Below are 15,228 nucleotides of genomic sequence, written 5' to 3' on the forward strand. Positions count from 1 at the left end.
CGTATCTATAATGAATTGGGGCCTAAAAGAGAATCGTATCGCAGTAATTGCGTTGCACAAATGTGGGCACCAGCCAAACATGATTTTGAAGTTGCTTGAAAACCTAAAAATGAACAAACAATTTGTTTATCGCACAATTAATAGATACAATAGTACTCAGAGCTTCGATGACCGCAAGAGGTCTGGAAGACCACGCACCCTTCGGACCCCAGCTGTAATAAAGGCAGTGAAGGCGAGAATTGCAAGAAACCCCGTCCGGAAGCAAAAGTTGTTGGCAATACAGATGTCTGTGAAGAGAAGCTCCCTAAAAAAAGTTATCAATGAAGACCTTGGACTAGACGCTTACCGCAGACAAAAAGGTCATTTGCTTAATGGACGATTAAAGACTATGAGGCTGGAGAGAAGTCGCATGCTATTGAAGCGGTACGCACAAAATGGCCACCAAAAAATACTATTTACAGATGAAAAAAAATTTACCATTGAAGAATGTTGTAACCCCCAAACTGACAGAGTGTATGCAAAAAACAGTCAAGAGGCGATTGCGGCTGTTCCGAGAGTGCAACGAGGCCATCATCCTTCTGATGATTTGGCTGGGTGTGTCATACTCTGGGCTAACACAGGTTCATTTCTGTGAAAAAGGTGTGAAAACTGGGGCCAAAGTTTACGAGGAAACCGTTCTCGAACCAATAGTGAAGCCCTTAAGCCACACCCTATTTCAAATCCAGCCATGGGTCTTTCAACAGGACTCAGCTCCTGCACATAAGGCAAAAACAATTCAAGCCTGGTTTCGAAGGAACAAAATTGACTTTATTGCTCACGAAGACTGGCCGTCCTCCAGCCCGGACCTTAACCCCCTGGATTATGCCATATGGCAGGTTATTGAGTAGAAAGCATGTGCTAAACCCCACACAAATCTTGACTCCCTCAAGCGGGCCATAGTTAAGACAGTGACGGAATTAGACATGACAATCGTGCGTGCCGCTATTGATGACTGGCCTCGTCGTTTCGTCGTCGTTTGAGGCGAGAGGAGGCCATTTTGAATGATATTGTCATATGTAATTCTTGATTTTGTGTACTTCATTTTAATATATAGTTTATTCAACTTTCGTTCGTATATTTTATGTAGATAAAGATTATTGCAGTAACAATTTAGTAACCAACTAGGTAGTGTTATTTGGCTGCGGTTTTCTGAACTTCCCCAGTTGGGCTCTGTTCTAGATCTAGATAGAATAACATCCTCTCTGCTGTGCCCTACCACACAAAGCGAGATGACAATCACAATGCCCATAACTCTCTTTTGGACGTAGTTCAAGGCCGTACCCGGTTCCAATTCGAGATAATTCGAGTCTCGCCTGAGGCAATGAATTTTTCAAGTTTTCCTTTATTTTCCATCTCGTTTCAGCAATGCCCTGGTTCGGAATGGACATCGGCGGCACCCTGACCAAACTCGTCTACTTCGAGCCGCGAGAGACAAACCGTCGAGAACTCGACAAGGAAACAGAGGTCCTCAAGAACATTAGGCGGTACCTCACGAGGAACTCCGCGTATGGCAACACTGGGAGAAGGGACGTCCATTTACAGGTTAAATTCTTATACTTTCTTGACTTATATTGGTTACAGATTATACATTAGTTCTTACGAACATATATCTATAATAGTGCCTACGCCAATTGTTGCGATTGGTTGCCAAGGCTCTCATGGCAAAAGACAGGACAAAGCGAGGAAGATGATGGTGAACGTACAAGTAAACTTTGTAGCCACAGTAAATTTACTGCCATCTTTCGATACATGGTTAAAACTTTTAGAACGCCATTTGACTTTGATCTTTATTCTTTCACTGAAGTGATAAATATCTAAAAGTGGCACCATCTACTCGAGTATAGGCCAAAGGTATGGCGGCATCTTTTCGAGCGATGGCGCCATACCTTTCACCCATGCTTTAACACATATTAGTGAAGAATAAGGATCAAAGTGAAATGGCGTTCTAAAAGTTTTAATCATGTGTCGAAAGATGGCAGTAAATTTACCGTGGCCACAAAGTTTACTTTGACAATCCACCTCTATAAATTGTCTTTGTCTGGACATTAAAATGTGAGCTAGTTTTAAATGTCTACGCAATATATTGGAGCGACCTTCAACGCGCAGGTCAATAACCGCGCGCGGCGACAAAACAATGCTTAATTCTATTTTAAACAATAAATTACAAATTCAGAATACCCTTTTTGAAACTAATAGTATAGTAAATCCTATTAGAAGCATTAGAATAAATTAATTTATTATAAGAAAATATTTATTTTTTATTTGAGTTTCAAATTTACATCGTACTGTTTCTACTTGAAATAAAAACAAATTTAAATATTTTCTGAAAGTAATTTAATTTGTTCGCGTATATGTCATTAATTTTACACGCTTCTTATATTCACTTCATTTTATTTCTTGTTCTAATATTTCTAATAGTATTGATTGGCAGCGCCATCTCTCTCGCTAGCTCGGAATCACTTGAGTTGATTTAGTTACAAGGTCGAACCATACTGTTCTACCTTAAGGATGGCCAGGGGGCGCCGTAAGCCTTCAGTAAGAAATGCATGTACTTGGAAAAAGTCGACTTATACCGCCGTGAGCCGAATGGCTCAGGCACCTGCCGCGATAGCAGAGGACGCTGATTCGATTCCAGCCTGGGGCACTGGAGGCCTTGGTCACTTTTCTTAGTATATGACATTTATTTCAGTTTATAATTTCAAATCGTTTCAGATGGACAACGTGACGATCCGCGGCCGCCGCGGCACCCTCCACTTCATCCGCTTCCCCACCACGGAGGTGGGGGCGTTCCTGCAGCTCGCCCGGTCTAAAGGCATGGCCGCGCTCGTCAACACCATATACGCCACGGGCGGCGGTGCCTACAAATTCGAGGAAAACTTCATCAAGGTCAGTCAGGCACACCCCATCCTGAGTGTACACTTTCTACTACCCCCGTGTTAACGGCTCATTTAGATACAATACTGTACTTTTCTTTCCACAGGCAACCAATACTCATCGAGACAATTCTAACAACCCCAAACACAATTAGTTTGCGTTGTTTTATCAGAGCACCCATGCCCACCTCCTGTCTCCGTCATCAGATCAACTCTATTTATTTTATTGTCATCCGATTTATACATATATGTATGAAAATTTTCAGATCAATAGAAAATCGGGAAGTGGGTCAAATTTAGCTTCGAAGATTTGTCCCACACTAACAAAATAACATAAATACACGGTGTAACATGAGGAAACAGAAAAATTTTAACAGTGTATATTCCTGATCACATTTAGAGACTAAAATGTCACGTAAACTTTTCTGGATTTCGCCTAGTATCAGAGTTATTACTAATTTAAAAAAAAACTTCTTATTTTAACTTAGTGGAAAACGCCTTTTTAGGGTTCCGTAGCCAAATGGCAAAAAACGGAACCCTTATAGATTCGTCATGTCCGTCTGTCTGTCCGATTCTGTCACAGCCACTTTTTTATAGCGATGATGCCATTATGGGGCGTAGTCTAAATATCATTATTGATAGATGTCAAAAACTGACAAGTAACCTTTGCAAAAACTAAGTTCAATATAAAAATTCATTTTCAGTGCCAGTTTTACCATAACATTAACTTTTGTACATTTTAAAAATTTAATTAATCTCATGTAACATTTTTTTCCTTCTTTTGGCCATGAGTCCCAGCCATAGAGGTCTCTCACTTATCCAGGTCCCACTTAACCAAGTTTCACTGTACATACTTAAAGGGCAAGTTAAATAAAAGCTTGTAAAAAGAGAAAAATCTAAACTGAGGACAAACTTTAATTTTCTTTCAGGAAGTGAACATGCACCTCCAAAAACTGGACGAACTGGACGCGCTAATCGCCGGACTGCTGTTCGTCGACGCGTGGCATTCGGCCGAGTGCTACTACTGGGCGCCGCCGGACTCGGAGCTACTTCACCACAATACTAGTAACACGGTTAGTCATATTTGAATACTGATTGGTCAAAGGACTGTGCGTCAAAATGGTCCCAAAACCAACAGAGTTGAGAATTAGGTCATTAGATAGGTATTTCTATGTACTTTATTTCCTTGTATAGGTACATAGCGGAATTCCATCGCAGAACTAAGATATTTGTATTTTAGTCAAAATGTCATCACCCTTATCACCTAGGCAATAGAGTCCACCGCTGGGCGAGCGTGGCGAATGGTTTGCCGCTCTCGCAGGGGTACGGAAATCTACACTGCAGAAATTCATTTACTTGGACTCTATTGCCTAAGTAATAAGGGTGATGACATTTTGACTAAAATACAAATATCTCAGTTCTGCAATGGAATTCCGCTTGGTGACCATAGAACGAAATGAAGTACATTGAAATCCCTATCTAATGACCTAACTCTCATTTATGTTGGCTTTTGGACCACCTATACAGAGTTGCCTAGTTCACTAAAGTATAGTATCATTTCGTGATGTGTTGTATAATGAGTCCATTATAGTTCACTAAGGTGTTGTATTATGAGTTCATTATAGTACACTAAAGTATTGCATAATTGATCCATTAGAGTTGAGTCGGGAGCTCTATATACAAAAGTTTAATTCAATCGCTGAAGTCAAATTTTTTTTTAGCCGCCATACCTCGAAGCAGCCCTGAGTCTTTATGAGCGACAGCCGTTCGACTTCTCGAACCCGTACCCGTTCCTGCTGGTGAACATTGGCAGCGGCGTCTCCATACTGGTTGTGAACGGCCCTAACGACTTCTACCGAGTCAGCGGCACCAGGTACAACTTCTACCAAAGTAACCCTCTGACCGCCTGGCGCGACTACAATCCAATATCAATTGCATTGATATTGATGCATTGATGACGCACCTTGATAGGCGTTGCGTTCAAAGGGTTAATTAGTTTTAACATAGACAAATAAATATTTAAAGATGTAAAGTACAAAATGTTGTAGCAAAACTTGATAGCTGAAGTAAATCGTGCTTAACTTTTTGACTGTCAATATTGTCTATTAGATACTTAAACTTTGTAAATATTTTGTGACATAATGTTAGAAAGTTTTTGACATTTATCTAGTAACTGTTTAAAATTGTAGACATTTATCTAGTAACCCTTTAAAATTTTAGACATTTATCTGGTAACCCTTTAAAATTGTAGACATTTATCTGGTAACCCTTTAAAATTTTAGCCATTTATCTGGTAACCCTTTAAAATCGTAGACATTTATCGAGTAACCCTTTAAAATAGTAACCCTTGATAATTTTATACATTTTATCTAGTAACCCATTAAAATCAGAAGTTTTGAAAATAATACCACTTTATTTTATTTATCGTGTAATTCTTACAATACTACCTCACCTACCAGTCTTGGCGGCGGCACATTCCTCGGCCTCTGTTGCCTGCTAACCGGCTGCAGCAGTTACGAAGAGGCCATAACGCTGGCGGCCTCCGGTGACAACACTACGGTCGACAAGCTGATAAGAGACATATACGGCGGGGATTATGCGAGGTTCGGCCTCTCCGGGGACCTTGTAGCTAGCAGGTGAGGCCTAAAGTATTTTTCATATGATTGCCCAAAAAAGACCGTGTTATTAGGCCTTTGTTGCCTGCTATCCGACTGCAGTAGCTACGAATTATGCGCGGTTCGGCCTCTCCGGGACCTTGCAGGTGAGGCCTAATATATTTTTTTCACGAATGCCCAAAAAATTGTGTCATTAAGCTCTGTTGCCTAGTAACCGGCTGCAGCAGGTACGAATACGGCGGGGATTATGTGAGGTTCGGCCTCTCTGGGGACCTTGTAGCTAGCAGGTGAGGCCTAAAGTATTTTTCATATGATTGCCCAAAAAAAGACCGTGTTATTAGGCCTTTGTTGCCTGCTATCCGACTGCAGTAGCTACGAATTATGCGCGGTTCGGTCTCTCCGGGGACCTTGCAGGTGAGGCCTAAAATATGTTTTTCACGAATGCCCAAAAAATGAGTGTTATTAAGCTCTGTTGCCTAGTAACCGGCTGCAGCAGGTACGAAGAGGCCATAATTTAATTTTATTCAAATGTCATGTATACTTGATTATGTAAATTTCGTTTCCAGTTTTGGACAAATGTGCACAGCGGACCGGAGAGCCAAGGTGTCCCGGGAGGACCTGGCCCGGGCTACGCTGGTCACCATCACCAACAACATCGGTTCCATAGCGCGGCTGTGCGCCAGCAACCAGAATATAGAGCGGGTGAGTCGCTTGTCTAAACGGCCTCGCACTGACTTCGGCCATTAAAGATTACTCTCAGCCTGCGCCTGTCGTGCATCTCGTTTGCAAAATTTCACATACCCGCCCTCATTCCACAATGTGCTATACCCTCCTAATTTGATCTCTTAATGTCAGAAATGAACTTGATTTTGTTAATTTTCTTACATTTCATCGAACTTAATTAGTGTTATAGGTAGGACCTTAGAGCAATTAATAACTGGAGTCGCCTTTAACCCTTTTCCAGGCATAGTACGATTTATCGACCACATACGCGCCTTTAAATATCAACTTTAGCATTCCGATTTAAGTTTCAAATTAGATTACACTTTTAGGAAATGTTACTTGTCTTCAAATGAATCATCTAAGCTGTATTAATTGGAATATATTTGGATGTTTCGGGAAAGCTTTGTAGATTGGTGCGGCCTGGAAAAGGGTTAAGAGCTTTTTACCCCTCTGTCGAAAAGCTCGGCCAATGGTCATATGTATTGTATGGACTGACATTTATCTGACATGGCTATTTGTATGCTACGTACAAGTAGCCATACATTTGACGTGCCCCTCCCCCGCAAAAATCGGCAGACTGTTTTGTACGGAAAATTGCAGACAAGGCGTCTCCAGTTGCTAAATCCCCCGAGGAGTCTTCGCGAATGGATCTCTAGCAGCGCGTTTGTCGGACCAGGGGCCCATTTCTCGAACGATATTAGACTAATATTATTACTCCACGAACTGTCATATCGTATGGGTTACCATGGCAACACGCTAATCATATTAGACTAATAATGTTTGAGAAATGGGCCCCCAGACGCATATTTTCTAGTAACGAAAAAGTAAAGTGAAAGTAATTTCTATCTTATTTTTCTTACCTAAAATTGTCATTTTTTAGTAGCGCTGATGGCCTAGCGGTAAGAGCGTGCGACTTGCAAACCGGAGGTCGCGGGTTCAAACCCGGGTACCAATGAGTTTTTCGGAACTTATGTACGAAATATTTGATATTTACCAGTCGCTTTTCAGTGTAGGAAAACATCGTGAGGAAATCGGACTAATCCCAACAAGGCCTAGTTTACCCTCTGGGTTTTTTTGTTCTTGGCATTAGTGAAGGTTCTTAATTATGTGCACTGGCAAAATGCCGGGACAGCGCGAGGAAAATGATGAATATTAAAATTTTTTAAAGGTGGTGTTCTGTGGAAATTTCCTACGAGTGAACCCTCTATCGATGAAACTTCTCTCATACGCCATGTCGTACTGGTCGCGCGGCGCGCTAAAGGCGCTCTTTTTAGAGCATGAAGGGTAAGGTTTACATTTAATTATCTACGTATAGACTTAGTTTTATTACACTAAATTTCGATTTTCTTCTTAACATTTTTGTGTACTGAGATACTTACTAATTTTATTAATCTTTTCGGTTTTATAGTAAAGAAAAGTTTTATTTTAGATGACTCTTAGAAACGTATTGTATATAATAGCATAGAGAAAGAGGAAGTAATAGAGTGCTCACTCCATACATCAGTTTTGGTACCAAAATGCTTATTATTTTCGCAGTCGACATCTAGCATCGAGTAGCGGAACTCTCAGTACTGCTACTCGACAATAGATATCGCGGCAAACAAAAAGTCTAATGCTCAACGATATTGCGCTAATATTATAACCAAAGTAACCGGAACTCTATTTTCAACTCCTACGCTTACTGTAGTTATAATATTATCGAAAATCGTTGAGCATTAGACTTTTTGTTTACCGCGATATCTATTTTCGAGTAGCAGTACTGAGAGTTCCGCTACTCGATGCTAGATGTTGACTGCGAAAATAATAAGTATTTTGGTACCAAAACTGATGTATGGAGTGAGCACTCTATTACTTCTTATTTCTCTATGACAATAGTGATATAATGAAGCTTTTCAATATCGTACCTTACTTAGGTAACTCAGCAAACTTCGTTGCCCAAACACGGTACTCGACTGAAAAGCTCTCTATTATATCACGGTTGTATAAAATACTATTGTGTTAATAAAAAATATATTTAGATGGAAAAGTAATATGTCCCCATTCCTTCTAGATACTTCGGTGCCGTGGGCTGCCTGCTGCAGCTGGACGCGCACTACCGCAAGCCGCGCCCGCAGCCCGCGGCGGCCGACCGGTGATCGCCGCGGGACCCGCACCCGCACGCGAGCCCGGCTACACGCCACTGGCCGATCCACAACTACGGGCACGAATGGAATCAATCACTGAACGAAAATATTTGTGTACGTATCACAGTGTTGCCAGGTGTACGATAATTATCGTACACGTACGATATTTTGGGCTCCCGTACGATGTACGTTCCAAAGAGCATTGTCGTTAAAAGTACGATAATTTCAGCCCTTGGACGATGCCACGCAAAAAATCTAGATTTTGAAGCAAAATATGACATTTTCATTCAGAAATAGACTATAATTAAGTGTTCGGCTCCTTGGTTTACGTCAAAATCGTAATTTCCTGTAAACCGTTTGGATCTATCACAAAAATACACAAATATAAAACAGATTTTTCTTTGAATTCTTTCATTGGACATAAGTAGGCAAGCCGCTAGCGCCAGGCCGGGAAAACGCTAGGTTGAACAAAAATATACATTGGACATGTAAGCTTATTTTGCAAGAAATTTTAGGAGTGGCGCCTTTTTGATACGTACGATATTTTTTTAATTGGTACGATAATTTTAACACTCAAATACGATAATTCTCTTCCGCTCACCTGGCAACATTGGTATTACATCAACCAGTAAAATGGCGGCTCTGACTGTACACCGATAATGTCACTCATACAATGAAAGCTTCCTTCCTTCCATTCGTGGATCGACCGGGGTTATTACCGCGAAAATCGAAGTTCGTCAATTGCGGGCATTTTTCTCAGTCACTCTTATTAGGTCTCCGTGAGGGTAAAAGAGAAAGATCCCCGCAATTTGCGAATTTTGGTTTTCGCGATAGGCCCCCTGTTCTGAACGCTACATGAGCGTGCTTGGACTTTACCCTCAATCTTAAAACTCTGGACATTTGTATTTATCAGATACTACAATGAAAGTTATGAATTAGTGATTTTTCAAACATACAACCAGATCAAATCACATACTAAAGTACGATTCCCACCGAACGGGTCGAGTCATGGGCGTAGGCAAGGGGCGTCTGCCCCCCCTCCCCCCCCCCCCCCCTCCCTCTAGGCCTCCTGTGATATCAACTTGCCCCTCCTCCCTAGTTCACTGGCTGGCTGCGCCCTTGGGTGGAGTCGGATCACATTTCACATTAGTACGGTCGGCTCCTCGCGGACGCGGCCGGCTCCGGACGGACTCTATCGTTTCTGCCATACATAATGTATATGCGCATATAAATCCGCGCGGCCCGACTCCAGCCGGTCAGTGGGAGCCGTACAGTCACGTCTGAAAATATCGATACGAACAAAGTGTCAAAAATATGTATACACCACTTTATTGCACATGTATTAAAATGTATACATATTTTTGGGCACTTTATAGTACGTGTCTATATTTTCAGACGTGGACATTACGCGGTAAGGCCGCCGTGACCTAGGTATATTATATCGATGTATTAAGAGGAAAACGGGCGACCGGTTCTCCAACATAGTCCTCATTATCCTCCCTAAATATTGAAATTATGAAAATATGTTCATTAAATTAGATGTTTATTGTCTATAGCTATTTCCCATCGTGAGTAAAATATACAATATTTTAGGTAATTTTACCGTATTTGTTCAATACTAAAGAAAATCGTACTCAGACCGGGCGGGGGCAGTTTGTATGGCAGATTTTGGTCTTTATAGCTAAGTTAATAAGGGTTATAATAGACAATTTTACTTTATGCTCTAGAGCGTAATAAGCAATTTTAAGCCGCTTACACGCGACTTCACGAGCATGAGAAATGAAAAGGTTGAATGACGTTTTTGACACTCATTTGATATTTACTTGCCTTAAAAATGGTGCAGCTAAATTGCATTGTGGATACCAGGTTTACATTTCTTGACATTGATCAAAATATGCATTGACTTAAATAAAATGCGTGGGGTGGTTGGTCAAATCTGAGCAAAAGAGTTTTTGAGATTGGAACTATATGTGACATACGTGGAGTTCTTGAATAGGCTTAGAAGAAGTTAAGTTCTTGAACAGGGTTCACACAGAGCGGGCATACGCGCGAGGCAATTTCCTCGCGCACAAAACGGCTAGTGTAGACGTGCCTCGGCCGAGGCGACGCACGCGTTTTTCTCGCCCGCGCGTATGCTCGCTCTGTGTGGACCCGCCTAATGAAAAAATATTTTGATATATCGGTTTTGACCTCTCGAATGTATCTATTTTAGACTGAATAACGAGTTGAAAATGTTGAAATGTAAAGGTATTATTTTAAAATCAAATTCATTTTCTTTGAATAAAATATTTTTCACATCACCTAGGAAAAGGGATTTTTCTTCCCTGCTAGGAGAGATCAAAGTGGCACTTTTCTGTCCAAGGACAGTATTTTTTTATATTTTTGCATACTATTTTTTAAGCCCTCTTGCACATGAGAGGAGGCCTGTGCCCAGCAGTGGGACGTATATAGGCTGAATTATTATTATTTTTTTTTTTTTTAAGCTGAAATAATATTTTAAAACAATAATTTCCTCATAGGTGATGTGAAAAGCAGGGTGTGCCACATGGTAGCAAAATTATTTCCAACTAGGGCGTTAACACTTGAATCCCTCACTACGCTCGGAATTATATTATAGAATCCATCCATCGCCACCGTAAATATGTCATTTTGCTCCCTTGTGACATAATCTGCTAATGAAAGGATGAATCAAAAAAATTGTTTGGAAATTTCATTATGAGTATTAATTGTTTGACATGTTTTCTTTTAAAGAAATAGTTATATTTCATGAAGGTGTAAGTACAGTCAGTTATAAGCATATAGCCACTGCTACGTTATTTTGTAGCTGACTATACCCATGGTTGGCATAGTTTGCCCGAAACTTGAAGAGACAAGTATTTTTTCTTCGAGTAATATCGTTGTAAATAATGAATTAACGATCATACAAAAATGATAGTAGCAATAACTGTCATACTATGTCTTATGCTAAAATGCCTGTAAAATAATTAATTTATAGCATAATATTGTTACAAAAATACATATTAACTAAATGACTGTACGTCAAGGTATTAAAATATCGGCACGGACAAAGTGCCAAAAATATATATAAACGACCTTATTGCCCATACAATAAAGTACGATTATTATTCGATTTTTAATACCTTGACTGTACATGTTTTTTTTTTATAAAATTGTAAATCGTTTTATAAAATATTTCAATTTCATTGTCAGCAATAATAGAGATATTATAGGAAATAATAGTTTGCGTCGTCTCTTTCTCTCGCATTGGCCAGAAAGAGATATGCTATGTACAGTCAATAGCAGAAGTAACTAAACGGGCCAATTCTCCAAAATTATCTAAACACTTTTTTTTTATAAGAGAGCGTGTATAGCAAATTTTGGACGCTTGGCCCTACCTACATCTGCAGACTATATTTATACGAAGGGAAAGCCTTTCAGGCATAAAATACTTATCCATGTGAAAAATCATTGTAAAAAGCATATAAAAGAAGAACAGAAGCGTCGTTATACGAATTTAATCCTTATTTTAACGCACGTAAGTCGCTATTGCATTGATCCCGCTGACGGAAATATCCGTCACGGGTAAGATGGTTATATACGGGGATAGTGCTTATTCGTGTTTTGTAGTAGTCATTCCTGGAGGCACAAATACGATTTCCACTTTTAGATGTATTTTTGATATTATTGTGAATTTATTTTGCGTGAAACGCGGGAGAGTGGGCGACAAAGTTATTGAAATCGATTTTAAAACTTATTTTACAGTACATATGGGGTTACTTTATAGCACTAGTGCGAGAAGTAGCATATTATGTTACTGTGTCGAACATTTAAAGGGCCATATGTACTGTAAAACGTTGTACGATACATGTGCGAATAGGTAATTCGCAACTCGTGTCGATTTAAAACACTCCCTTCGGTCGTGTTCCCTTTGTCGTCGGCCCTTTTCGCACTTGTATCGTAATGTACTATTATGCCAAAACTTACTTAGTAACATGTTATTTGTGCAACATGAGAGCAAAATTTGTTTTTGCTGTGAGTTTATGTCTCGAGCGAACTACAAGTTTTATAATAATTGAGTCTTGAATTACAAATATTGAGATTACAACTTTTTACAACAGCAGGGAGAAAAAGCTTTTTTGCGAAAAAGCTTTTTAATTTGGGACAAAGTAACTTTTCCTCACTGCGCACATTGAGCAAAATGCGTTTGTGCTCTTCGGCGGAAGTATTTTGCCTGAAGTGAAAAAAAAGTGGTTTGACTTAATAATAATAAGGACCTCATTAATATATATAAAAAAAATATTAAAATTTTATTCAAATATTAAGCTGTTCGGTATAAATTCTTGAGTTAAAATCTATTTTGATTATTATTTGCTTTGACACAGCCCACTCTCGACAATGTTTTTTTCCAAAAGTTATGTAGTAAAATAATGTAGTTTATAACGGGGGGTAAGATTTTATACGTCTTTTTAATTTATATTTTTATGGGTAAAGACTTGTGTTGTGATAACGAGCGCAAAGCAGGGTGACAAACTTAACGTTTTATTTATTTTAATAAATTACCAAAACAGTTTTATAGCTTTAACGCTTTATTCCTTTAAAATTCATGTGTTATCTGGTTTTATACCCTAGATAGTAAAATAGCTGTTTAATTGCCCTATCTACCAAACAGAATTTAAAATGGAAGTGGATTGTCAAATAAAACTTTGTAGGTTATGGCGCCATTGCTCGAAACGATGCGCCATTCTGGCCTATGCTCTATTAACAAATTTAACACATATCAGTGAAAGAATAAGGATCAAAGTCAAATGGCGTTCTAAAAGTTTTAATCATGTGTCGAAAGATGACAGTTAATTTACTGTGTCTACAAAGTTTTCTTTGACAATCCACCTCTATTGCAAATTCTCTTTGCTACTACCTAATCTGTCTGGTCTTGTACTAAAATTGGTACCTAATATGTCAGTTGCATTGGTCAGAATGGGTAGTAGATTGGGCAATCGAAATATCATTTTGGTATCTGGCAAACACTGTGTAACACGAGGAACACGAAAGATTTTAACCACGCACTTCTCAGGCAAAAAAAGGGAAAAATGTTATATGAGTTAGTATATTGGCCAAAAATATATATTATTTTAAATTTTGAATGTATTTGTACATAAAAAGTTAATGTTATGGTAAAACTGGCACTAAAAATGAATTCTTACGATTTTTTTGTGAAACTTAGATTTTGCAAAGGTTACTTATCACTTTTTGACATCTATCAATAAGGATAATCTATCAATTAGACTACGCCCCATAATGGCATCATCGCCATAAAAAGGCGTTTTGCTCTAAGTTACAATAAGATGTTTTTTTTTTAATTGGTGTTAACTCTGAAACTAAGCGAAAGCCAGAAAAGTTTATATGACATTTTAGTCTATAAATGTGATCAGGAATACACTGTTAAAATCTTTCGGTTTCCTCATGTTCACACCGGGTATAAAAACAGTTGGTGCCATACTACATGTACCACCGGGTCAGCTGTTGAATATGGATTTGAGTACATGTACGTATTTCAGTTCTTAGTCTATAGTTGACGAAATACACGATTCAACATAACGAGAGATCGGTGGAAATTATGTTTCGTCAACCATACTGTATCAGTTGTCACTCTAGGTCAGTTACATACAACTACTTAAAATTGTGCCAGAATTATTACATTAGATAGAAGGTAAACGATTTTGAGGTCTTTTTATAGGGACCGTGCGCGTTGGAGGGTCTGCCATCTTGTGGCCTGAATCGGAACCATAAACATGCACATTTACACGTCACGTGTTTTCTTGTGTATAGTAGGTTCTGCCATCTTGTGGGCTACATCGGAACAATAAACATCACATTTACGCCTCGCGCCAAAAATCTGACGGCTCCTGTGCTGCCTCCTACAGTTCATGCACGCTCCCTATTGAAAAATACTTCTAAGAAATAAGTCACGGCAAATATGTCACAATTATAAATCATATACGATAATTTACATTCTTTTGCTTTAATAAGTAATTAAATTCAATTCTATGTATTTATTTCAGACTCAGACTGACCATAAAAAAATATATAATAATAATAAAATTACATTAAAAATGAGATATAATAGTTACTGATTTTTAAAAAGCGTTTAGCAATTAAAAGACAAGATTGTTTACCTTTTTTCTAATACTAAAAAAAAAAAAAAACAATTATATAAATGAAAGCTGCAGATAATATAGATATTTAGGCATTTTGTGACTTAAATGACATACGAATTCTAATTCTAGTACGGTTTTGGTACCAGGATCACAGACTTCGATGAAATGCGGTACTTTCTCATAGTTCTAATCGGAACTATATGGTAAGGTGCCTAAAATTTTTTTTCGCCTGCTTCTGGCGCTTATTGTTGAAAATGGACGAGGTGTGGGCGGTCGTGTGGAGCGATTTTAAATATTTTGTATGACTAGAAATAAAATAATCTATTACACTGTGTTGTTTTATTTAGGAATCTTTTTTTTTTTATCTACATATTTAAAAGGAGCCTTTATCAATGAGACATGTCGGCTCCGTTGGGCCTCTACATTACAGTTTCAATGTGTTACGAGTTGTCAAAAAAACTGTACACGAATTTCGCAGTTTTAGACAGGGGTTCCGCCAATATCGAGTGAAAAACCCCAATATCAGTTACTGCATAACGCCTTGCTTCAAATAGTTGCGCCCTATTGTCTCGAGTCCGAACACATTCCATTAGGAAGTGCTGTACATCCTCGACAGAGCCGCAAATATCGCAGTTGGGCGACTCTGCTTTCCTCATCAGATGAGCAAACATATTTAATGGAATGTGACCGGACCGAAGCC

General features: G+C 39.0%; 1 protein-coding gene across 4 annotated transcripts in view; it reads left to right on the forward strand.

Moving 5' to 3' along the window:
* LOC133531334 (pantothenate kinase 3) overlaps positions 1-14,857 on the forward strand; it is a 58,710-nt gene extending 43,853 nt beyond the window's left edge. For all 4 annotated transcript variants that reach the window (XM_061869477.1, XM_061869480.1, XM_061869478.1 and 1 more), the window contains 8 exons: positions 1,403-1,581; positions 2,752-2,925; positions 3,842-3,985; positions 4,634-4,785; positions 5,372-5,548; positions 6,094-6,229; positions 7,419-7,534; positions 8,301-14,857. In XM_061869477.1, the coding sequence (XP_061725461.1) occupies positions 1,403-1,581; positions 2,752-2,925; positions 3,842-3,985; positions 4,634-4,785; positions 5,372-5,548; positions 6,094-6,229; positions 7,419-7,534; positions 8,301-8,385 (1,163 nt within the window). In that variant the 3' untranslated portion in view covers positions 8,386-14,857. The remainder of the gene's footprint in view (positions 1-1,402; positions 1,582-2,751; positions 2,926-3,841; positions 3,986-4,633; positions 4,786-5,371; positions 5,549-6,093; positions 6,230-7,418; positions 7,535-8,300) is intronic.
* Positions 14,858-15,228: the final 371 nt, after the last annotated feature.

The sequence above is a fragment of the Cydia pomonella genome, chromosome 25 (genome assembly GCF_033807575.1).
Source record: "Cydia pomonella isolate Wapato2018A chromosome 25, ilCydPomo1, whole genome shotgun sequence".
Taxonomy (NCBI): Eukaryota; Metazoa; Arthropoda; class Insecta; order Lepidoptera; family Tortricidae; genus Cydia; species Cydia pomonella.